General features: G+C 38.2%; 1 protein-coding gene across 1 annotated transcript; it reads left to right on the forward strand.

Annotated features, from left to right (window-relative positions):
* LOC143887525 (uncharacterized) lies at positions 1–24,534 on the forward strand. The gene is made up of 7 exons (XM_077391607.1): positions 1–501; positions 3,154–3,331; positions 7,069–7,166; positions 16,206–16,302; positions 16,475–16,560; positions 16,655–16,754; positions 24,314–24,534. The coding sequence occupies exons 1-6, from the start codon at positions 229–231 to the stop codon at positions 16,706–16,708; spliced, it is 786 nt and encodes a 261-aa protein (XP_077247722.1). The 5' UTR covers positions 1–228; the 3' UTR covers positions 16,709–16,754; positions 24,314–24,534.
* Positions 24,535–27,080: the final 2,546 nt, after the last annotated feature.

Genomic DNA, 27,080 nt, shown 5'->3' on the forward strand with positions numbered 1-27,080 from the left:
TCTACCCGAAGCCAGATGCCCTAGAGAAAAAGGGTTTGTCTCTTCTCCCTCCTGCATAATCCCTAGATAATTTTTCTTCACACCCCACCAAAACCCTAGTCCTTCCTCTTCATTTTCTCTAATTCAACCCTACCTCCATCTTTCTAATTTCAAGACCAGGATTCACAATCTCTGAAAATTCCATCTCTGTTTTTTCTCCTCCTTCTCAATTTTTCCTTTCCCCAAACCATGTCGTCTGATTCTGCATCCAATTCAAATTCCTTTTCTTCATCTTCTTCTCAATTCACATATTCCAACCCTTCTTATTTCCCTCTCCCTTTCCATCTTCAAAAATCTGATCCAACGGTCCAAAATTCATCAGATCCTCAATACCTTATCCAGCAATATCCCAAACCCTATCTCCCTCCACCTCCTAAATTCTCAACACCACAAGTTTTCCCATCAGTTTATCCCAATACCGCGCCTGTCCCTGGTGTGTATTCTTTGCCACAGTATCAGCAGGTGAGTTTTTGATTCTTGGATTCTTGAGTACTCCAATTTATATCTGTAGTTCTGTATAAATTAATTATAGAAATTCTTATGTTAAGTATCCCATGAAATTTATTAAGTCCATGTAACTTTTATTTCCTTGATTCAATCCTTTTTTCTTTTGGTTTTATTCTATGCATTCTTAAACATGGTTTTAAATTTCGGCCGAAATGAAACGAAATGCGAAATTTACATGAAATCGTTTCTTTACAAGTTGTCGGCGAAATTTCGTTTTTAGCCATTTTTACAAAATTTATGCTGAAATCACCGAAATTCATACTGAAATTTTAGACATTTCGGTTGAAATAACAATAATAAAAAAATGGAATCATTATCATATTTTTTACATGATTTCGGCTGAAATTTCGACCGAAACTGAAATATTTCGGTTTCGGTGGTGGCCGGAATCAACACCAAAACCGAAATTTAAAACCTTGTTCTTGAATAACGCAAGGATGGTCAAGTATGTAAGGTAGCTATACAAGTAAACATATATTTATGAAGTGATACAGCCTTTTGTTTGATTTTATACATTTTTGAATAACTTAAGGATGGTCAAGTATGTAAGCTAGTTACACAAGTAAACATATATTTATAAAGTGATATAGCCGAAATTTTGAGTTTTATTATATAAACGGATTGATAGAGCTGCCCTTAAGTTTTCTGAATAATTAACAGTGTATTTCAGGAATTTTTAATGTGGATTCCCAATAACGATGATTTTAGAAGTTTTGTTCGCTAAATATCCCTGAGGTTTTATTGCCTCAACGCCCCCTCCTCTCTTGCTCTTTTATTAATGCAACCTACATCATGAGTGGAACATTTTTCCATATTGAATCTATGCTGGACTTAGTTAATTTGAGCCGGGTAGATTCTTTCATCTTCTTCTTGAAATTTTTCTAAAGGATTCATTAGCCGACCCCAACTAGTTTGGGACAAAGGCTTAGTTGAGTTGAGTTGAGTTGAATCTATGCTGGACAAGAATTCTGAGTGCCCAACTTGCAAGAAGAACCTTTGTCATATTTTACATGTTACATTTGTAGATATTCCCTTTCATTTATATATAGCTGTATATACTTTAGTTTTTTACTCTCTAATTTCTCAATTGATTGAATTTCACATATTCATTGGGATTCAATTTCATTGGAAGATTAGTTAGGAGAAATGCAAAATTCAGAGTTGCATTTGCTAAGTCCGTGAATGCGATTATATCCTATTGTGCTATGATTTGTGGACACGGACACGAGTGTCACGTCTCGACATGGACACGGGGTGTCAGACACGGCAAACTCCCAAAATTTAGAAATGGGGACGGCTAAAATAGAAAGTACATATACATGATTTGTGGACACGGATTCGTGTGCTGAGTTTCGACCAAGTTTCGACACGGATGCGAGGTGTCTGACATGGAAACCTCTAAAAACTAGAAAGTGTCACACTCATACACATACATACATATAAAGTTGCTAACACTTCTAACAATACATCTAAAAGTGTCTAAAGGAGTGTCGACACGGGTGTTGTCTCGGACACGACACGTGTGTCGGCAATAAATTTGAAGTGTCGGCCAAATCATAGCTATTGTGTAATGTTATGTACCTAATCTAGCCTTGCATCTTTGCGTATTACAAGTGGATCAGGGACATTTTGTTTCGAATGCTTGTGGCTTAGAATAATAGCTCCAACAGTACATAGATGATCTTGCAAATTATTTTTTTGGGCAGATCTCACTAATGGTTCACAGCTCAGACACGTAGTTCTTACAATAATCCTGATATGTAATAACACATATTGTAGACTTCAGCAGGAATTGGCTGTTGTCTATGATAAGTTACTTTATAACTCTAATCCAAAGAGTAACTTGTTGTGTAGGGATGCTCCACACTCAATGAGAGGGACACTCAATGAGAGTTGCCATGACTTTGGACATTGATTAGAACACTCCTTTAGAGAAATGAAACTCACCACTTCCTCCTTTTTTTTTTTTTTTTTTTTGGGGAAAAGAGGTTTTCTTTCATTTCGTACTTTTAACTGGGAGTGTGGGTGGTTCTTTGTCTTCAATATCAGAGAGAGTTGGATATGACCTTGGACACTGATTAGGAGACTTATATAGAAAACTATAGTCTTCCTAACTTACTTTTTGAAACATGCACTGAATCCACATTATTTGGGGCATTATGTCATTTGCGGGGGGTTTTGTAAGTCCAAAAACTCAACGCGATTTATACCATTTGTTTGGAAATAAGAGGATTCATTCATTTGTTATTTTTATATATTTTGAGAATTATCAATGAGATGCAGGCTCTTCCAAGTTTTTGTGTTCACTATAAGTGCCATTAGTACACTGCATGGTGCATAGTTTTAATAGTTATTTTTTATCTTCATAACAACTTAATAGTTGTTATTATAGTTGTTTTAATAGTTTTAATAGTTGTTTTTTTCTCTTTTGTTCCTGTTGTTTGTGTTTCGATGGTTGTTTTTCTTTTGTTTCTTCTTTTCTAATTCTAAGGTCGACCACCTCGGTCTTCCTTTGGACTTTTAATGAAAATTCCTTGCCATTCAAAAAAAGAAAAAGAAAAATAATAATAACTTACCCAATTCTATGCCTTTTTTTTATTTAAACAGGCCCAACAATTATTCCAAAGGGATGCACAGACAATTACACCAGAAGCTCTGGAAAGCGTAAAAGCTGCTCTTGCAAGCAGTGAAATTGAGCACAAGGCAGAAACAAAAAAGAAAGCAATACCTCGTAAAGCTGCTGGGCAAACTTGGGAGGATCCAACACTTGCTGAATGGCCAGAAAGTATGGTTTGTTACTTGAAATTGTTATGATGGCTATGGCTTCTGAATCTAGTGTTACTATTGATTTAATGAGCTATAATTCTTTCTCAAATGAAATATTTTCAACAGATAACTGTTTGTTTTTCTTTCTACAACTTTCTACAATTGATGGAGACTCACATAAGATTAAATTTATTTCTGTATCAATTTGCGCGTGTCTTGTCCCATTTTGAAGTTTGTGGGGATGAGTGCAAAACTATAGCATGAATGGGCATGATCTGTAGTTGTGAACACTGTTAAAAAAATTCTGACTTCATAATTGGATTACCGGAATCAGCTTGGTTTCGATCACCGAGTCAATCAAAAACTCTTTTGACTCGCCGATTTAATCCAAATTTCATAGCTCTTCACATCAATTGTTGACTCACCGAAGTTGACTTGGTTTTATCTTGGGCAGATTCTTGGTCAAGTACGACTTGAGACACTGGTTGTGAATTTTTTGGTATCACCATCATCAGTTTGCTGCTACTATCTTGCTGCGTTGAAAGGTTCTGTGTAGATAACACAATCTGAACTGAGTTTTAACAATAAAAACATTGATTCTCACTGTTTTCTCCATGCTTATGAAAGTAATTTAATTTATGGGATGATCGTTTTCATCATAATGTATAGTTTCAACCAAGGTCTGTTGACGTTCTGTGGATAGGGATAATGGTGTGTGAGGAATGAGCTTGGTAAAAAACTGTATGTGTGTTGTTAGATATTGATGGTAACATAAATATTCGTTAAATTTGAAAACACTTCAGGGTTGCAATTAGGAAATTGAATAAAGTTAAGATAGTAAAATGTATAATAAATTGTGAGACCTTCATTTTATTCTTCAGCTACTTGGTCTATTAATGAGAAGTGGATTCAAGTGGCTTATTAATGAGAAGTGGATACAAGTAGGATTGGGTGTGGTAGTTTTATCTGGATGGGATAGAATCATCATGATGTAGAATGAGTTTAATCTGAAAGGATTTTTTTGGCGATACGTGTTGGAGGGGATGACTATTCCACAATTTTGTCATGGATTGAACTCAATGGATTTCCTCCATATGCACCGACAATAGTAGTATGGTGGTCATAAATTCATTTTTGGAGGGAAAAACGCTTCTAATTCTCAAAAAAGTTGAAGGAACTAATGAAAAAGATCAAAGAATGGGTGAAGGAGTATGTGGTCACTTCAAATCACCCCAATAGGTATTTCTTGCAACGATAGAGAAGACTGACCTTAAATAACAGTTGAGTTGTAACAGAGGTGAGTAGAGTGGAAAGAGAACCTGCTAAAAATCAGTTTGAGGGTCTTTTAAAAAGGGACGATGTTGGTTTAAGACTAAAGTCTAGAGCTCTTTGGATTAAAGGAGAGAATATAAAGAAAGAATTGATTTTTTTTTTGGAGAAATGGTGGGAGTTTTATTAAAGGAGAAGAATGGGAAACCCCAACAAAGAATAGAAAACATTATTCTTGATTGTTTTTTTCAAGAATCTATTCCTCAAGCCACCTATAGAAACCACACCTTGAAGGTCTTACATTCAAAATATTAGAGGAAGAAGATCGTTGATAGAGAAAGAGAGTTCGAGAAGGAAGAGATGCATTAAATTATACTTAATATGGACAAGGAGAAAGGTCCGGGCACAGATGGTTTCCCATTGTCTCGTGTCAAGACTTTTGGGTGCTTCTAAAGGAAGATTTAAGGGAAGTGTTCAAGAAGTTTTATCGAAGGGGGAAAATAAGTTAGGAGATGAACACAACTTTTATAACTATTTCCAAAAACAGAGGGGGTTAAAGACTCTTTAGAGGTCAATACCATTCCAAAAAAGGCTCTTTAGAGATTTTAGACTCACTAGTTTGTTTGGTGCATAGCCTCTATAAAATTATTGCTTAGGTGCCATTTTTAAGGCCAAACTCTAGATGGAGTATTAAAAATTAGTGCATTGACTCGAGACATAGAGAAAGAACCCCCAACCTTCTATGCAAAATTGAAATGACAAAAGCATATGATAATATTGATTGATCCTTTGTGGATTATGTGCAAAATAGAGAATGGGTTTCGCTAACAAGTGAAAACAATGCATTAGCTCTTGTATCTTGCCAGCATCCTTCTCTATCTTAACACATAGCTCACTTGTGGGTTTTTTTAAAGGAAAAAGAGGCATTAGACAAGGGGATCCTCTATCTCCTTTCTTGTGATCCTCTATCTCCTTTCTTATTCCTAATGGTGGTGGAAGTCCTAAGCCTTCACATTAGTATTTCACTTTGGGCCCCGTTTATTGAAGTGGAACAGAAGTTGTCATCTTGGAAGCAGACCTATCTATTGGGAGAACAACTTTAATTAAGGCTTCACTTTACAACCTTCCACTGTACTTTATGCCACTATTCAAAATCCCTCACAAAGTAGTAGTGAGAAACTGAGAATTGAGAAGTTTCAAAGATATTTCTTATGGGAAGGGAATGAGGAAGGTAAAAAGATTGAAACATTTGATCATTTGGAATGAAGAAATGCAAACCAAAATCCAAAGGAAGCATTGGGATGGGGAACATCAAGATTTAAAAAAAAAAAAAAAAAACGTTACTTTGGAGATTTGGTGTGGAGTAAGAAGCCTTATGGAGCAAAATCATTGCCGTGAAACATGGGGAAGGGAGCGGTGTGGGTGAGACCGTAGGAAATCACCTATAATAGAATGTTCGAGAGTATGGCGCGCGGTCAGTTTGTACATCTTTCCAATCTTTTTATCCTTTAACTAGGTTTAGGGTAAGAGAGGTTTTTTTTTTGTGGGTGTGTGGGTGCATTGGTGGTTTTGGGGTGTGGCGGGGTCGTTGGGAATCAGTATGTGGGTCAAGTCTTGGCCATACTTTTTTGAAATGGCTACTTTTTTGAAAGTCCATACCGTCTGATGACCCATAGAGTCTATTATTAAGGAATGCCATGAGTCGCAAGAGGGTAGAGTTGTGTGGTCCCTTGTTTTTACGTGTAACCTCAAAGAGGAGTAAGCAGACCAACTTAGAATCCTTGACAAGATGTCTATTTCAGCATGCTCAAAAGAAACAATTTTCCTTTGTCTGTAGGTGCTCTCTTTGCTACTAGGGGAAATCACTTTCACATCTATTTATTTGTTGTTTGATCCCATTTAGAGTTTTAGTGGAATTTATCTTGCTTTGAAAGTCTCCTGGGCATTCCAACTATCTTTGCTAGAGTTTTGAGGAAGTTGGAAACATAAAACCTTTGCCAGTGGGTGTTCTCTTTGCTACTAGGAGAAATCACTTTCACATCTATTTATATGTTGTTTGATCCCATTTAAGAGTTTTAGTGGAATTTATCTTGCTTTGAAGTCTCCTGGGTATTCCAACTATCTTTGCTAGAGTTTTGAGGAAGTTGGAAACATAAAAGGTCCCGGTAACATTGGTTATCTCCTTTGGAAAATGACTCCATATGCAATTGTTTGGCATATTTGCGAGGAAGGAAATTGATGTGATCCATTAGCCATAAACTTGGTTTTGGTAGTTTCAGTCTGTATTTCATGTTTGGGAGTTTGGGACACCTTTTTCCACTTTTGTATCAGGGATTTCCTTTTATTGAGGAAAGCTGTTACTTAAAAAAAGCTTTCCTGTATTCATAACTCAATAAACTTTCATTTCAGAAGTATTGAAACAAACTGTCTTTCTACTTCTAAGCTCTTACATCGTTTTTCTCTTTTTTGGGTGCACCTTTTTTGCAGATGATTATCGCTTATTTTGTGGGGATCTCGGAAACGAAGTGAATGATGAGGTTCTTTCAAAAGCATTTACAAGATTTCCTTCCTTCAACATGGGAAGAGTGAGTTTCATTTCAACTCTTTGTTGCTTGGTTGTCATGTTTGAATCTTACTAAGATCCAATATTGTTTTGTACATATAAGAAAGGTATGTCTACCCATTGGTTATATTGTTTTGTATATATAAATAGCAATTGGTTTGCTATACAAGGTGAGATAGTCCAAATGAATGAAGACAACACCCTCTCTCTCAACCCCCCCCCTGCGGGAACAAAAAAACCTTGCCACTAGAAAGCTACTTGAAGTTAATGGAAAAAGTATAGTAACTTGGGATTTTTTTTTAATGGTAAAATAATAACTTAGGAATTAGGATCAACATCGTAACTTATTGCATTCTTTTCATTCCTTAATCATCTTATCATTGATGTGATTGGGATTTCCAATTATATGATTCATTTGTTGAATGACATCAAACGAGAAGCCAAAAATATGCTTTATTTTAGGAATTATTGTTCGTAATTTTCAGGTTTATGCTGGAATTATCGGTCTTCTTGATTGAATTTTGATATAATGAATCCAAAGTGAATAGAAAATTCAAAATCCTTATTAACTCTGGAAGTTTCATCAGAACTATATATATGGTGCGGGGTCGATGAAGGACTGATACTTCGCTATGATACCAAATTTGATTGAAGATGGATCTATAGAAGGGAAGTTACTGGTGAAAAGGAATATTTTCTGTTTCCGGGCTAATTGCTTTTGTGCAAGAAACCAAGAAAAGAAGAAGCATGAAAGAGATAGATAGCAAGGTTGGAATCTCGCCAACCAAAACCAAGGCATCACACCATAGGGAAGATCGAGATATCACACCTTGGCACGAAATTTACATCACATCCACACAAGAGAAGAAGCTTTCAAAATCTTTGTTTAATCATCATTCATCATCATTCATCATGACTAATAGAAAAGTGCCTTGAGGCTATATATACAAAAAAGTGATTTTGCTCGGTTGAGCAGATAACTTATCTGATAAGTCGGCCAAAAAAAAGCAGGGGGCCCACATTGTTTGAGTGATGCAAGCCATTCATTTGATGGGCCCTCACATAGATAGGGCGTGCCTAAAAAATCAGCTCCATAGGATCATCCCAACCCTTCCATTTGTGGAGGTTAAAATGGATGGGTATAAAGTTGCTTCAATGAGGTGGAGGTTCGAGCCATCCACCATGGTATTAAGTTGCTTCAAAATGAAGATCTAAATAGGGTGGTGGTAGAAGGGGATTCTCTCAATGTTATCAGATGGCTAAGAGGACGTCCCTTGGAGGTTTGCTGTTCTCTTTGATGAGATCCAGGATAGAATTGGTCCCACTTCAATTTCCTTCAATCATATAAGGCGGTCAACGAATGGAGAGGCTGACAAATTGGCTAGAGAAGGAGTCGCTAGGGAGAGAGTTGAGCTCTTCGACTTTCTAGCCCCTTAGTTATTTTTATTTTTCTATATTTTTTGGGTTGATTGGCTTTCTTCCTCTCTTGTAATCTTCGGGGACCCTCTCGGTTCTCTGTTTTTTAATGAACTATCCTCGTTAGAAAAAAAATGGATGGGTATAAACCTCTGCAAATCTGTCCATTTTTTACCTCCACAGTTCGAAGGGTTAGGATGATCCTATGGAGCTGATTTTTGGGGTGCACCTTATCTATGTGAGGGCCCATCAAATGAATGCTTGGGATCACCCAAACAATGTGGGACCACTTTGTTTTTGGCCGACCGAGAAGATAACGTTATCTGCTCGACCGAGCAGGAACATTACTGCCCCCCCCCCCCCCCCCCCACACACACACACAAAACACAAACACAAACACAAACATATATATATATATATATATATATATATGAGAATAAGGTTTCTGCGCTCGAGCGCAAATGGGATATCTGTGCTCGACCTTATAAGATGTTTTCCATTCGCCGTTTGAGTGGGTCCCGTATAAATGAAAAGCGAGAAATCATATTTCAAAAATGACACCACTCGTTTTGAAAGAAAAGAAAAAGGACAATCAAGTCCCACGGTCTAAATGAATCAGTCTTCCAGGAACTTTCTAAAATAAACCGTCTTTAGAAAACCCTCGCTTCTTTCTCCAACCTCCCCTAACTAAGGCACGAATCAGTCTTCCAGGAACCGAGTCTAAGAATTAGGTCCCCTTCAACCCCTTTGTTACAACAAGTCAATTTACAAACTGAGAATCCAGTATCTACAATTTGAAGTGGAACTTATCATGGTATTGAATTATCTCATGACAGTCCCATTTGAAAGCCCTCTTCTTTTTCCTTTGACAGAGGATGTGAAATTAAATCTCCAATCACATGTCATACTTTGAGTTCTCACAAATAAGTAAGCAAGGATTTCAGGACATTCATAGGAGGGTGTATCACTGAGTTAACATTCTAATATCATTTAGGGCTTGATAGATACATAAAAAACATGAATACAAAACCCATAGCTACAATTCGTGGCGAGAAGAAAGTTGAAACCCTAGATTTCCCCCCCTTTGTAAAGGGGCTTTGAATGAACAGTATGGATAGACGAAATCGAGCTTCCCGTGAGGAAGGAGCAGCTAGGGTTTTTTGGGTATACAGATTGCAGAGAGAGAATGAGAGTAACTCGTCGAAATTTGAGGCTTTGATGTCGTCAAAATATACCCGCACTCCCTTCCAGTTATCGAAGGGTGTCTTCATTATTTTTGACTTAAAGTTGGGTCCCACATGAAGCGTCCAGTAGCAAGCGCCTTATCAAGTCGAGCGCAGATAGGTTACCTGCGGTCGAGCGCATAAACCTTATTCTCTCTCTCTCTCTCTCTCTCTCTCTATATATATATATATATATATATATATATGAAAACAGTTCCACCGCAGATAACCTACCTGTGCTCGAGCACTAAAATATATATATGAAAACGGTTCCAGCTCAGATAGCTTACCTGCGCTCGAGCACTAAAAACATTCCCATTGGGAAAAAAAAGAAACATGAAAGAATGGATAGTAAGGTCGGAAGCTTACCAACCAAAACCTAGACATTGCAATAAGGGGTTCCTAGGCATCACATCATAGGGAAGATTAAGGCATCACACCTTGGCACAGAGTAGACATCACATCCACCCACGAGAAAGAAGCTTTCAAAATCTTTCTTTAATCATCATTCATAATGGCTAGTAGAAAAGTACCCTAGACTATATATATATATATATATATATATATATATATATATATATATATATATATATATATATATATATATATATATATATATATATATATATATATATATATATATATATATAGAGAGAGAGAGAGAGAGAGAGAGAGAGAGAGAGAGGAAATGGTTTGTGTGCAGCTGCACAGATAGCTTCTCTGTGCATGGCTGCACAAACCATAGTGGGGGCTACATTTTTGGGAGGATCCAAAGCATTCATTTAGAAAGCCCTTCCATGAATAGGGTGTGTACCAAAAATCAGCCCTATAGGATCATCCTAACCTAATCAAAGTTGGAGGGGAAAATGGACAGACACTGTTTCTGCCCATTTTTTCCCTCCACAAATGGCAGGGTTAAGATGATCCTAAAAGGTTGATTTTTGGTACACACCCTATCCATGGAAGGGCCTTCCAAATGAATGCTTTGGATCCCCCCAAAAATGTGCCCCCCCCCCATGGTTTGTGCAGCCATGCACAGATAGCTTATCTGTGCAGCTGCACACAAACCATTTCCTTATATATATATATATATATATATATATATATATATATATATATATATAGAGAGAGAGAGAGAGAGAGAGAGAGAGAGAGAGAGAGAGAGAAGAGAAGGTACTCCCTGGAGTAGATAACTTATCTCCTCCTTACCTTAAAATAACAGTTGGGGCCACATTTTTTGGGTGATCCAAAGCATTCATTTGATGCGCCCTCACATAGATAGGGTGTTCCCAAAAAATCAGCTCAATAGGATCATCCTAACCCTATGAACTGTGGGGGCAAAAAATGGACAGATTTGTGCAGGTTTATACACGTCCATTTTTTGCCTCCACAGTTCATAGGGTTAGGATGATCCTATCGAGCTAATTTTTTGGGCACACCCATATTTATGTGAGGGCCCATCAAATGAATGCTTTGGATCACCCAAACAATGTGGCCCCAACTGCTATTTTAAGGTAGGGAGTAGATAAGTTATCTACTCCAGGGAGTACCTTCTCTTTTCTCATATATATGAGGAAAGTTTTTCTAGTCGGTCGACTAGAGAAGCTTCTCTAGTCCGCCGACCAAAAACACAATGGGCCCATGTTGTTTGGATGATCCAAAGCATTCATTTGATGGGCCCTATCATAGGTACGGTGTGCCCAAAAAATCAGCTCCATAGGATCATCCTAGCCCTTCAATTTGTGGAGGTTAAAAACACAGTGACCCCACATTTTGATGATTCAAAGCATTCATTTGATGGGCCCTGACATAGATAGGATGTGCCTAAAAATTCTCCATAGGATCATCCTAACCCTTCGATTTATGGAGGTTAAAATGGACGCGTATAAACTCCACAAATCTGTCCATTTTTAACCTCCACAAATCAAAGGTTTAAGTTGATCCTATGTAGCTGATTTTTTGGGCACACCCGATCTATGCCAAGGCCTATCAAATGAATGTTTTGGATTATCCAAATAATGTGGGCACACTGTGTTTTTTGGTCGGCGGACTAGAGAAGCTTCTCTAGTCAGCCGACTAGAAAAACTTTCCTCATATATATATATATATATATATATATATATATATATATATATATATATATATATAGAGAGAGAGAGAGAGAGAGAGAGAGAGAGAGAGAGAGAGAGAGAGAAAACGGTTCCTACACACATGTGTAGATAAGTTATCTACACACTAGCTTAAAATACAGTGGGGGCCACATTATTTGGGTGATCCAAACCATTCATTTTTAAGGCGCTCACATACATAGGGTGTCCACAAAAAATCAGATCCATAGGATCATCCTAACCATTCGAACTGTGGAGGCAAAAAATGGACTAATTTGTGAAGGTTTAAAGACAACCATTTTACCTCCACAAATCGTAGGGTTGGGATGATCCTATGGATCTGATTTTTTGTAGACACTCTATCTATGTGAGGGCCTTTAAAATGGATGGCTTGGATCACCCAAACAATGTGGGCCCCCACTGTATTTTAAGCTAGTGTGTAGAGAACTCTCTACACATATGTGTAGGAACCGTTTTCTCATATATATATATATATATATATATATATATATATATATATATATATATTATATGAGGAAAATGATTGTGCGCTCGAGGGCACAAGACTCATGTGGGCCCACATTGTTAGGATGATCCAAAGCATTCATTTGAAAGGCCCTTACATAGATAGGGTGTGTACAAAAAATCAGCTCCATATGATCATCCTAACCCATCCAAAAGTGGAGGGCAAAATGGACAGATACTGTTTGTCCACAAATCTGCCCATTTTGCCCTCCACTTTTGGATGGGTTAGGATGAACCTATAGAGCTGATTTTTTGTACGCACCCTATCTATGTAAGGGCCTTGCAAATGAATGGTTTGGATCACCACAAAAAATGTGGGACCCATGTGTTTGGCCCTCTAGCGCACAATCATTTTCCTCTCTCTCTCTCTCTCTCTCTCTCTCTATATATATATATATATATATATATATATATATATATATATATATATATATATATGGGGGCGGTTCGTGAGCTAGAGCTACCATTTCAGGCGATTTGGGCATAGATTGGCCCACTCAAGTTAATTTATTTGATTTAATTGGAAATCCACAGTCTATCTCTTTAGTTGGAAATCCACCATCTATCTCTTTTCTTTGTTTTTTCTCCTCCTTTTCTTCGAGCATCAATTCTCCCTTGTTGAAGAATGTCGACTTTCTCCCAACTCTCTCTCTTGGTATTCCACTTTTTTCTGAAAAAAAAAATTGACATATTTCATTAATATTAAGATAGCAATTGGGACCAGTAGTCCCATCCTGCATTACAAAATATTAAGGTGGACTTGACCGACATGCCGGCACCAGACCAAAAGAGATAAACAAAACAGCATCCGGGTGTCTATACAGTGTTCAACCACCATCCAGGTCTTCCCAACATTCACTTTTTTACCAAAGAAACCAAAACTAAGAATCCCCAAGAAGTCCTATCCCTACAAACTATTACCCAAAAAGACTCATTTACACTTCCTTGCCATCTTTACAGAATCTCCATCCAGTCAGAAACAAATTTCTAGCAACCAAGAAACCGTCTATTGAAACCCTTTTAAAAAGAACATCCAAACTAACTCTGGCACAAAAACTATCACGCATACTCGTTCAATTCCACCAATAAAATCCCAATGTCTAATTCCAATTCCATATCTTCAGAAAAAAAAATCTGAAGCGAACTGTGGGTAGGGGACCTCTTCAACCGGATTGTTGTCAGTTCGGATATCTTTCGAATGCAAAGGGTTTGCTTCGCCTCCCATTTATGGCGACAAAAACTTCCTGACCAAAAGATCTGCCTTTTCGAATGCCAGGGGTAGTAAGACAAAGCTTACTAGGTTCACGTAAGTATCAAGTACAGTTCCGTAGCGAGAATACTGACATACAATACAGCCCTTCCTTTCATGCCCCGAGGCGCCATAAATGAGCTACCGCCCTTCTCAAGGGAAAGTCTTTCTACCATCATGACTTTTCCAAAATACCATAAACTTTTAAACAATCAGAGTAATCATTCAGGACATCCCACCACAAAAACTGTTTCGCCTTTCAAAGTATAGAGTTAGTAGTAAAATCCCCATCTGACAGATATTTTTCTCCTCTCTTCTGCAGAAAACCCAAAACCCATGCCATCTAGCTCGACCAAAAAGAAGTTAGAGGAGATCCCAGTTGCTCACCCAGATACAGTACAGGCCTTAGGTGTCATATCTCGATACCATGGAAGGCCAAAAATACATCTTGGAAATCTAAAGTTCTTCCTTGATAGTCTCAATTGGTCAGAAGAAGAAGGGAAAGTAGGCCAAAATTTGGAAGGAGCACCTTGTACTTTTCCCGCCCATACTCTTGATGGTTTGAAATTTGAAAACAGTGGATCCCGCACCAGCAGATCAAAGGTTTTTCTGTTCTGAATTGTCAGGGTGGGTTCCAGGCGATTCTCCGCCATCGGGCTGGCCGGGATTTCCAGCCCAAGATTCAGAGGCTTAGCCAAAGGAAGGAGGGGTCCTTGGACAGATTGCAATGCACATGAATCCCAAGGATCACCTGCAGAGTGAGGCCCCTTTCACTCCTGAATCAGGATACCCACTGTATAACAGTGACCGGAAATCCATAAATTGACGAAAGGATAACACAGCCTCCATCTAGGTGCGAGGATTTTGGTTGATACAAAACTCATACAATGATTATGATAACCTTCCATTTTAACCTCCAGGACCGGTCCAAAAAGATTTCCCAAGCCTTCAATTGTTGAGGTAGCCCAGGATTTTGGTTGATACAAAACTCATACAATATGATCCAATCTTTCTTTCTGAGTTCTAATGATTCTTCTATGAATCATAGATTCCTTTCGATTTCTAATTGTAAGAAAAAGAATCGAGTATAAATTGCGTAAGTAATTGCAGGAGGAGCAGTACCAGTCCCTCGATCGCCACAACAATTTCACTTTGACTCTGTTTCTTTCTTCTTTCTTCCCCGCTTCCTTACCTCTTTTCTTCCCGTGGCACCATCGGCATTTACTTCTCCATTTAAAATTATCGTAACTGCAGGATGAGCAAAACCAGTGCCCCTACCGGCGAGTCCATTTAAAATTATCCCCTCCATCACTCTCACCAATTCCTCCTTCATATTTCATCCAGACATTCAAATTTGATGGTATTCCACTTTCGTTTGTCTCCTTTTTGACTTTTGATAGTCCAAGTTGGGGAGAATTGATGCAATCATTTCTTCTCTACAACCTTGGTTTATCTTGAAGCCTCATCGGCTTCAAGAAGAATTCCCTGCCTTCCTATTGAAAAGTGCATTTGTTCTTTTTGGAGTATATCACACTGTTTTCAAAGAGACTGTCTATCCAATAGAATCTGGACCATGTTCATTATGAAAATGTCACACTGAAACCCTTTCCTTAAAATGATCACTTTGAAAACTGAACAAGGGATCAAGAATTTGTATTCTCTTGTGTACGTTTGATAACCATGTAGATGTGCAGATAGCTCTTCATCTGAGTTTTGCTAACTAACACCATGGAAATGATGTTCTCCATACTCCCATCGTCAATCATGCCACGAACACCATTAAAGAAATGATATATTCACCCCCTTTTTTTACTTGACTAATATTGTTTTTAATATAAGTAGTAGTAGCAGTAGGAGTAGTAGTCGTAGTAGTAGTAGTAGTAGTAGTAGTAGTTCATAGAAGTGCTAGTTAAAAGATATACGCTGAAACATTGTGAAAAAAATATTTAATGCAGCACCCAAGAGAAAGGACCAACATGGTAATGTTTTTTGTCCTTGACAAGCTTCAAAACACAACAATTGTAAAAAAGAATGGAATGTTTATGAGGCTTTGATACATAGATGACCTGGCACTTGAAATGAATATTCTGGCCAGTTGATGCCTCACAATGTTACTTTATTCCTTTGTTTGGCCTTTTGGTATTGTATACATTTGTTCTCCGTCTTTTGTTTTTATGAAAGGAGGTTATTATGTTGCTTGAAAAGATACATAAAAATTGTGTAAGAGAACTGTGAATTTTCCTTCACCAATATGCAGTGCTTTTGTCAACATTTATTCCTTTTTAGCCTTTATGGACATAGATAATGACATCTATTTAATTTGTTCTGAGAATAAGCAAACTTCTGTCTGTGCAGTCGTTACTGCCATGCCCAGGTGGTTAGAAATGTGAGGACTGGCTGTGTTTGTTTATTACCAATGCACAATTATTTTGTCAACATTTCTTTTATTGGCTTTTATGGAAACATTTAAGGGTTGCTTTTTAATGTGTTTTAAGTATAAGCTTAATTCTGTCTGTGCAATCCTTTATTCCCGTTCCCAGGTTGTTAGAGATAAGAGGACTGGCAAAACCAGGGGTTATGGATTTGTTAGTTTTGCCAATCCTTCAGACCTCGCAGCAGCTTTGAAAGAAATGAATGGTCCGTATTCTTCCTTCTCATATAGAAACACTGTATATGCGTATACAATAATACACACACACATACAAAAATTCAATAATAAAAAAATAATAATAGACACACGCGCGCACACACTATGCATTATATATGTAACCCATGTCAATGTCATGGAATTTCACATGCAATCATTCAGGTAAATACGTTGGGAACCGACCAATCAAGCTGCGGAAGAGCACATGGAGGGAGAGGACTGATGCTGAGGCCATGGAAAGACAAAAGGTGGCTTTTACATTCTCATTAAGCCACTCTTTAGCCACTCATCATCATTTTGTATTATTGCTTACACTTTTTTTCTTTGAACTGCCCTTGCCAGAACCACACTCATAAGAAACCAAAGCTTTCGAAGAAGAGTGTCCTGCACAAGTAAAGCTGCAAAACATTCAAGACCTGATGATCAATCCATCAACAAAAGGGCAAGTAACTGAAATACCCATTTCATCACTGCTGTCATATTGTTGTTTTCATTATGTTTGTTGTTATTATCATTTTCACATTTAATGAAAAAAAATAATTACTTTACATTTCAGAAGTCTGTGTCTTTGAGTATATTTGACGCGATAGGCTTTATTTACTGTTTTCTTTGTTTTTTCTTCATCTTCTGTTAATTACTGAAATTTGGCGTGGTGTATATGGTTATGTGGTTTGCTTGTGGTTTCTATGGTTCTGTGGTTTGCCTCCTATCAGTGAGTCACCAGTCACCCTTCTTAATTAATTATGCTAACCTTAATTAGTTGGTTGGAAAAATCATATAACCACCTAGTCCTTTGATTTGATATGATCTTACTAGTTTTATACCAATTTGAAAAGCAGCACTCTCTCAAGCGTAATTTTTCTGGGAATGGCTTTTTTTTATGTAGGGTGGTGTTTCTGCTATTGTTGCTGGATCTTTACTTGCGTGCCTAAGTCCTAACTGATGTGGAATCAAAGATGGGAACAGATAACCAGCAAAATAGAGTTGATTTTATTGATAACATGTTAAAGGAAGATGAGAAATACCATTGAAAAAAAAGGAAGATGATAAATACCATTGAAAAAAAGAAGATGATAAATCCGTCCCTAATTTCCCTTCCCCCGCCCCTTTCGATGGTCTTTTAGCCATAGCCCCCTCATAGTCTCTCTCTCTCTCTCTCTCTCTCTCTCTCTCTCTCTCTGTGTGTGTGTGTGGGGGTGTGGGGGGGGGGGGGGGGGAGAACAAAGGCAGCCAAAGCCCTACAAAAACCCAAAATCTGTTTCAGTTCCATTTCATTTCTATTGGTTCTCCTCACGACGCAAGCATGCAGACACCACAACTAAAGCCAAGGCAAACAATGAAACTGAGAAAGTTATACCGTGATTACCGACATTGCCAAATGGGGAGACGGTTTGGTTTGGTCAGAGGAGGGAGAGAAGTTTCCGTTTCCACTTGGGAAAAGGTTTCTGATGAGAAATCATGTAGAGGGGAAAAGTGAGTTGGAGGGTTTGTAGATGTGTGTAAAGAGTAGGGGAGGAAATGCTTGACTTGAATGAGATACAATCATAGTTGTCAACCCGTGACTCGACTCGTGACTCGATTTCTTAATTTTATGACTCGTGACTGGACTCGACTCGTGACTCATAAGAGTCTTTGAAAAGAGTAGAAATGTAGTTGAAAAAAATATCATTATATCTCAAAAGATGAAACATGTAAAAAAAATATAACCCAATTGCACATAGATAAAGCACTAAGCCAAAAATATCCATCCATCCATCCATAATATATACTAAGCACATAACTTTCCAAATGTCATTCACCTTTTCCATAATAAGTTTTCCCTGGAAAGTATTCCCCCCTACATCATGTTTTGATCTTTTGATGGGGTGGGGTGGAGCCCATATTCTATACCCAAGAATATCATGGGTAGGGTCCACTATTTTACCCTTGATCTGATGAGCCCATCAAATCTATCCTAACCCATGCATACACCGTAGGACCAACTTTTTTTTTTGAATGGTTTGGACTAATTATTTTACACCTCATGCTATGATGGGGCGGGGTCCAATATTTAATGACCATGCCTAGGATTGGTGGGGCCTGCTGTCTCTACGCAAACCAATGCAGAAAGTGGGGCCCACCATTTTACCCCTAATGTTATTGACAAGGTGGTGTCCACCGTCCCTATCCAAACTTATGCATTTGACTGGAGCCCGCCGTTTTACATCTCATGTTTTGATGGCGTGGGGCCCACCATTTTACTAGCAAATAACTACATGCTTGTAACTTACAAAAATAATTAAGTTTTCAGTTCCTACTTCCAAGTTTTCAACCATTAAAGCAAGAAAGCCCAGGCCCAACGGCTCGATTCGACTTGTAAGAGTCATAGTTTTTTTACTCGACTCGGAGCAACTCGTAAGAGTCACCAGATGACTCGTAAGAGTTTTCGACAGAGGCTACTCGACTCGACTCGAAAGCCCGGTGACTCGACTCTACTTGAGAGTTGACTCGTAAGAGTTTGACAACTATAGATACGATGCTTCCATTATGTGTGAAGAATAGAGGGCTGGAAGCATTTCCTTATATGAGGACAGCAAAAAACAACCGCTTCAGCCCTCGTGATATGCTTCCCCGCAATCTCCCTCGATTCTCCTCTCTCTTCTCCTTATCCATCTTGCCACCATCTCTCTATATTCGTCTTTTCCTTTAAACCAAAAGAAGATTGCTCATTGTCTCTAATCTCTGTATATAACATGTTAGTGAATGAATATGCCTATGGGTATATTTATCTTTTGTATATTCCTCTTTATATAAATACATAAGTGAGGGGGAGATTTTCCCAACTCACAATTTCTCTCATTCTCTTCCTCAACATGTTAAACCTAATCTTACCACATCACAAACCATCCATCCCTCAAGGATCCAGGATTAAGTCCCTCGCAATTTGTCAATTTAGAAAGGACCTGGTTAGAAACTCCCTCAATAAGCCTGTTTTGGAAGAGACCCAGATCAAAATTCGGTTGGAAAAGCTCTTCATTCAGCCTGAAGTCAACATTTCCACTGAGACTTCTCTTTTGAGCAGAAAAGGTATTCAAGGGTTCCAGCATATTTTTTTAGCAGACACGTGAATAGACGCACAAATATTCAGGTTGAGTTCAGGAAAGGCAGCATGAGGAGGGATGACCATCCTTGTGAGACTGTGAGCTATGATGTAGTTCTTGGCCTTTGACTAGTGCATCGGAGAAGGACTCATGGGGAGAAAAAAAATTGGCTAACTACTTGTAAAGGAATTACGGGGGTAAAGGCCGTCAAGGGGGGGGGGGGGGGGGGGAGGGAATCCTGTGTGGATTTATCATATTCCAATCTAAAAGAAACAAACAACACAACAAAAGAAAATACTAGCAGTGGTCCACGAACGGCAAGCTTCAAATCCTCTCTAACTGCCAATGAACTCCCTCACACATCGGTTGCAGGTATTTACCACGTAGATTAGTGGTGTAAGTAGTCAACAGGGAGGAGGCAAGCATTAGATTTAGCTGGAACTTACCTCGTAGAATAGTGGTAAGTAGTGTTTCGCTGTCAACCTTGTCGATAGTGGTATGGCGTGTCATTACCAATATAAATTGAGAAGAGAGAAAGAGGGAAGAGAGAGAAAGAGAGAAAAAGCTTCATTCTTAAGAATTCCAAGCAAAATTCTACCTTTTTTTGTGGATTTTGGCTTGGATTTCATAGGGAGGGGAGACAAGGGTGACACAACAGCAGACATGCAATGATTAACCAGGGGACATCCCTGGTAGTCATCTCCTGGGATGTCAATGCTATATTGGCAACCAAACAAGGAGTTCTGCTGACATGGCACCCAAATGCCAACCAAAACCTCTAAGCCATCCTGGTTGTTGTGCAACCAAACACACCCTAATAGTCCATCCTTTAGTCTTTTATTATTAATAAAATCCCTAAAGTACCCCATTACTGCAACCATTCCAAAAAAAAATGCCCCTTTACAACTAAATAATCTCAAAATAGGTTAAAATAAACATTAATGCCTGCACTGCACTTCTCCTAAAACTGAAACATAAAAAAGGGACTTAGCTGATAAGTCTTCTTGAAAAACTTTGAATTTGCTGCTACATCAACTTCCCAGCTGAGAAGAACCCGGCTCTGATGAGTTGATTTCCTGGTACTCTTGCTAAATATGTAGATCTATCTGCTAGAATTCATTTTTTGTAATCCATGTTATTTTCGGTGGGTAGTTTGCTCTTCCATTTGATGAGAGATTTCTCTAGCATTCCATCTTGTGTAAGAACTAAGAACAGTCTCAATATCAAGAATATTCTCAATTTCTTCAGTTGGCCATTGAAGAAATTGATCAGCCCACAAATCTGCCCCTCCATTAGACCCCTCTTCATCATGCCCCGAGTAGTATGAATAGGACTGATTTGAGTTCTATTGGTAACTCTAACAAATATGCATTTGGTCTTGTGCAAGGCCCATACTTTTTTGCTTTCAATTTGTGAGATGTATCTTGCGAGAAATCTCCGTTTTCAAGTACACCATAACTTGATCACCCACTTCATACTCTTAACCGTTCTTCACAAATCAGCCCTTCCCTCGTACTAGGCATTATTGGCTTCAATAAATTTTCCTGATTCATGCAATTGCTTTATATTCTGTGCATATGCATTGACATGGTCGCTTATCCGAATATTTTCGAGCAAAGGTATTTAAGTTCAGCATGTGCTTTGGATTCGGCCTTGGGCTACTTTGAATGAAGTGTGACTTGTGGTACCCCTCCTATAACTAAGGGACTTGAAAAATTAGAATATCAGCCTTGGGATGGTCCCCATCATTCTTCCACCTTCAGTGCGAGCTAGTACGATTTATCTACATCTCAAGTCCTCGTGGCTACTAAATACGCTACGCTCTGATCTGTAACTTTAGACCTAATAAGTACACAGAAGTAGTATCTCTTCTGATTCAGATAACCCATTAAGTAGTGCCGAGTTATAGAATTTATCAGCATACTCCCCCACGAACATATCTTTCTGGCATAGAGATCGATAACTCTCAAATAAATTCTATCTGTAATTGATGGGCAGATAACACACTTTCAATTTTACTTTCATATCCTCCCAATTTGGATGCAGGGCTTACCAACAAGATCATGTGACTCTACTAGCCTTTACCACCAAATCACTGCATCCCCTTTTAACTTATTCTTCACAAAAGTAATTTTTTCTCTTCTAACATGTCTCCATTGAACGAAATCATCTACAGTGATTGAGAAACCAAAGAAAGTTTCAGGTTGGAGACTACAGTAAAAATCTAGTACTTTGATTTTGACCTCCTTTTCAAAAATCTGGAATCTGCCTCCAGTAATCATATGGCTTAACTTCTTCTCCCATGCTTTCTTCAAACACCTGGCATGCTGCTGGACCAAGGTTCCCATGATCCGGAATCGAGTACTAGGGTTTCGTTTTTCCTTCTTGTTATGAAAGGGGTTTTCCTCCAAATCTTTTTTTATTATTGGTTCTTCCTCCAAATCTTGCATCTATTGCGTCGATTGTAGATTTGTACTCCAGATTTTCTTTTGGTAAATTGTTGCCCACTTCACCTTTCGTCTAATCATTGGCATGGGCTGCACGAGTTTCACCTGGCAAACGCCCATAACTATGTTGCTCCCTGCACATACCTTGTAGTTGTTGCCTGAGGGCAGCCACTTGTCGGGCTAGTTCTACTAACATAAGGACCCTTTGTTGCTGGGTGAGGTTCCTGCCTTTTGCCATGATGATCCAGATCAGAATCAAAGGCGGAAACAGAGAACCAGCAAAAATAGTTGTTCTTATTGATATATTCTAAAAGAAACGAGCACAACTAATGAAAATCCCTAGTAGTGGTTCTCGTGAATAGGAGTGTAAATGGATATTCGAAAATTCGATAACCGTCCGCATCCGAATCCGTTTAAAGCGAATATTATCAGAATCCATTTCAAGCGGATATTATCCGAATCCGTTTATGAGATATCCGGCTCTTAGCGGATGCGAATCTGGTAAATGGTATATCCGATCCGTTTGACATCCGAATCCGAGATATACATGCTTTTTATTTATTATTGATAATATCATTAATATTTATTTTAGTAATGACACACTATCTTTTGTTTCTAAAAGAAAAGGGAATTTTCTTTTTAGAAAAAAACAAAAACAAAAGTGTTTTGGGTGGTCTGGTTTTAGGGTTAGAAAAATTCATTCGAGGAGTAAGAAGGAGAAGAAGATAAAGTGCTGCAATAAAATGTTCGAATTTACCGGATAAACGGATACGGATAATATCCCAATTCGAACAATATCCGCTGTAATCTAATTTGGTAATTGATATTAAATATCCGTCGAATTCGAATCCGAATCCAAATTCGGACAGTGTATACAGTAATCGAATTTGGATATAGCCATATCCGATTCGAATTCGATCTGTTTACACCCCTACTCGTGAACAACAAGCTTCAAAATCTTCCCTCCAACTGCCTGTGAACTCCTTAGTCCTTACCCCCATCTCTTAACAGTCACTCCTCTAGTCTTTTATTAGTAAAATCTGCAAAGTATCCTGTACTACTAAACACTCCCAAAACAGATTAAAATTGTTGCAGGGTATTGTTAAAGGGCATTATAGTTTGTACATGTAACCCTATTTGGGCATATATATATACATCATATTACATGGGAGCTTTCTAAGGGAACTCCATCTTCTCCCTCTCTCTTCTTCTTCCTTCTTCTCTTCTCACATTAACATGGTATCAGAGCAAAATCTGATCCAACGAAAACAACACCAAAAAAAAAAAAAGGAAGGAAAGGAAGGAAGAGACCCTCTCTCGCAAATCGAAGTTAGAACCTTTGGCTTTGCTACTACATCACTAACCCTCATCAAAATCCTGTCATCACTAACCCACTTCAAAATGCTGTGATTCAAGTCTTTGAGTCATCGAATATTTAATATTAGTATTTTGATTTACGTCCTCTTTCCCATTTAATTGTGCCTTTCAGTTTGCTTATGGCTAACCAGTGGAGTTCTGGAACTCGGACACACTGCAATTTGCCAAGCATGCAAGTCTGTTTCGAGTCTAGCAAGTTGTGAGATGTGTCTCCAAATCTATACTATATATAAATGGAAAACTTGGGTGGCCCCTAAGGTTGTTATATAAAATGTTATAATTGTAATGTTTCCTTTAATTATTAATTATTGTATCATTACACTGTTATTATTGCTAATATTATTTGAGATAGGCTAGGACGACTGATGTTGTCTTGATTTGTGAAAACAACCACGATCCAATCCACACTTGGTGTATGTACTTTGTGATTGGGATTATTAATCTGATGGGCCATCACAAGGCAACCCAGTGGGTCCAGATCTTATTCTGAATTGAGATCTCATTCACAAGTTGAGGCGTTAAAAAATCAATGTCTTAAAAACTTTTCAAATGACTTCTTTTTCATCATGCTCAATGGGAAGTCTAGAATAATCCCAAGAGTGGGTGGGATCAAGGGCAATAGGCTGGACTTGTGATGACCAACAATATTCATAAGACACGCATGCTGTAGGCGTGGCAGTTGGTTCATGTTGTACATAGCGTCCATGGCAGAAGGCATTTCGCGGATGGTCTGTTGCATCTGACAGCAGCCACCTTGTGAATGAAGACAAAATCTGCTGAAAAGTGAGCCTCTATGGCTGCTGCCAGATGCAGCAGACCATCTGCGAAATGTCTTCTGTGATGGACGCTAGCTAATACCTTATTATTATTATTAGGGTATCGCTAGCATCCATCGCAAAGGGCATTTTGCAGCTGGTCTGTCGCAAGTCAGACCAGCCACCTCATGAATGACGACAACCGCTTTTGTCTCTATTCATGAGGTGGCTGGTCTGACATGTGACAGACCAGCCTTGAAATGCCTTTTGCGATGGACCCTAGCAAAATCCCTTATTATTATTATTGGGGTAATAATGATTTGGAACTGTTTTTTCTTTCAGTGTCTAGAGGGAGGGAGAAAGAAGCCACTGCTCTCCTGTTCTGCATTCTGGTGCACTATGGCCTAGAACTAACTTCCACAACCAGACCTGGTATCAGAATCTCTGATCAAATTACTTTATGATTTGTGGTTGTAATTCTAAAAGTGTTATGCGTTATTTACAATTTTGTAAATCAATTATTAACTTTTTAACTTATATTTTAATAAATCTTTAGTACACAATTTTTGAGGGCGTGGTAAAGTTTTTCCTTTTCATTGATCCATTGTACACAGTAAATCAAAATGTAAAACCAATCCTATGATCTAATGACAACTAATTTTACGGCATAAAACTCAATTTGGATGCCTAGATAAGTTCAATGCTTCTTCATAAATTTGGATGTAACTAATCATGATTGAAGTCCAAGAAACAACATTGGGTTCGATCATCAAATCAAACTTCTTTCAGTGTGATATCTTTGAGAGTCGCTTTATGTGAAGCATTAAGGAAATAAATTCATGCAAATATCTTTATGGCTCTTGACCGTTAAGTCGGGTGCATTTCAAAACGAATTCAGTGGCAAGGTGGTAAAATAAACTTTTAGGATATTTGGAATATGTTCTTTTACTTAGATTACAACGGACCCTTACGCCCTGTTTGGATTCCATGATTTTTTATTTTTTTTTAAAAGTTTGGGAGGGAAAAATTTACGACGGACCCAATGCAAGTTTTATTTAAAGGGACCTTCAATTTACGATGATATACCTCTAAATTAACCATAAACATATTAGTTTACAATCTTTTTTCTTGTAATCCAAATGGAGCTTTATGGAAAAGTTCCTTGGAAAAAATTTCTTTGGAAGTGAGATTTCTAATGCTTGGTAGACACATTTGCCATGGTTTTGTTCCAAAATAGTTTTTTTTTCCCGGAAAATTTGAAACCTAAAGACTGAAATACATGGATTTTGAAAATTATCACGTGCCTTTTTATTTTTTGTAGAAACTTTTTTAGGGATTGTTGAAATACAAGTCTTAGTTGCTTTTATGGGCCACTAGCAAAATGACATGTGGAGATGGATGGACACCCAGAGAGAATTTTATGGTTTTCATAGGGTATATTGTAGGGCTGCAACAGGGTCACGTTTTTCAAAACCCTAGCCCAACCCTGGATCCCATTATCTCGGCCCTGACCCTGAGTCAGGGCCGAAAAACCCAAACCCATTGCCTGCGCTACAGGTCTCAGTGCTGGCCCTGGACTGCCCTGATTGGTTCTGATTGGGCCGGGCCGGGCCGGACCGGCCCTAATTGACCCTAGTGCAAATACCTGTTAAGAGTTCCAAAAATAAAGCAACCACTTATCATATAGAACAAAATGATCAATAAACAGAGAAAGGGAGCAAAATAAGACAATATGAATTCAACAACATGATGGGAAACAGAGACAATTAATAATAATAATCTAAAGAAACATCAATCCAAGATAATAGAAAACATTAGCAAAAGAAACATGCACAGATGGTTCAATTCTATAATAGAAAACTTAGGGTTGGGCCGGGTCAGGGTACCCGAGGCATTAACCCAGAACCCGACCCGACCTGAGTCAGAGTCTAAAAAAATGAACCCTGACCCTGTTCGGGCTCAAAGCGGGTCAGGACTGACAGGGCCAAACTTGCACCCCTAGTATATTGTTACATGCTCAAAGCTAGAGAGAGAGAAAATAGCAGATGAGTTCTTGGTACATATTCAAAAATTCAAAAAAAGAAAAAAGAAAAAAGAAGAGACCAAGGTTCTTCAAACTTATTTTCCAAGTGAAAGAATTTATTTTTATAAATAATACAATTGCGATATTTACACACAACAAGAGCAATATTTGCATCCCAACCTGCCAATATTCAATTACATAATTACATACTATCTATCCCTCAAATCCTAATCACAAACAACCCCATATTACAAACAAAATCTAATAATGATAAACTCAAAAGGCAAGCTATAAGACTCTCATATCCTCAAACCTCATTCACCCTAAATTTGGCAGTCCTCCATCCCCCAACTTTTGGTTTCCAAAACCCATATCCAATAGAAAGCCAGCCATACTCATCTCCATCTGTAGCATTTTCTTCATTGATGGGTGCACTATCCATCTCTTGGGGAAACCCAAGAAAACTATAGTGCAAAACTGATAGATTTAGGAGGTTATTTGGAGGAATGCTATCCTCTTGCTGTGGGATGTTGGAAAATGTGGTCATTTGCTTATACCCATTTGGCAAGCTTTGGTCAATGGGAGGATATGACCCCATATTTAGAGCAGAGCAACCAATGTTGTCATGATAAAATGCAAACCTAAATTTGGTGGAAGGCTCTCCCTGGCTTTTGTTAAAAACTCTACATAACACCCAATCTTCCTGTCAATGGATATTATAACCAAATTAGAGCATAAAGAGAGATGAAATATTGAAGCAATCAAAGTAGAGTATAAGATAAACAAATGTCAAATGTCATCATCACGGCTATGTTTTGATAATGCGGCGAATTCACCTCATTTCACATTGTTTAAAGCAGCTGTCAAAGGCCATTACAAGACTCTAAAAGCTCTCGTCAGCCAATTAAAGTGTAAAACAAGGTGAGTTTGCCCCCATTAACAAAACATTGTTGCACTAACTCATCTTGTCTTTTATTATTTAACTAGCTGTTGAAGGTTATTACAATTCACAAAAAGCTCTTAAAAGCCAATTAAACCAGAAAATACAAGATGTGTTAGTGCAAGTATCAAATCATGGTAGTGCCA

This window comes from Tasmannia lanceolata, unplaced genomic scaffold, assembly GCF_043159265.1.
Source record: "Tasmannia lanceolata isolate RefF3 unplaced genomic scaffold, GAP_Taslan_0.1 ptg000012l, whole genome shotgun sequence".
Classification (NCBI taxonomy): Eukaryota; Viridiplantae; Streptophyta; class Magnoliopsida; order Canellales; family Winteraceae; genus Tasmannia; species Tasmannia lanceolata.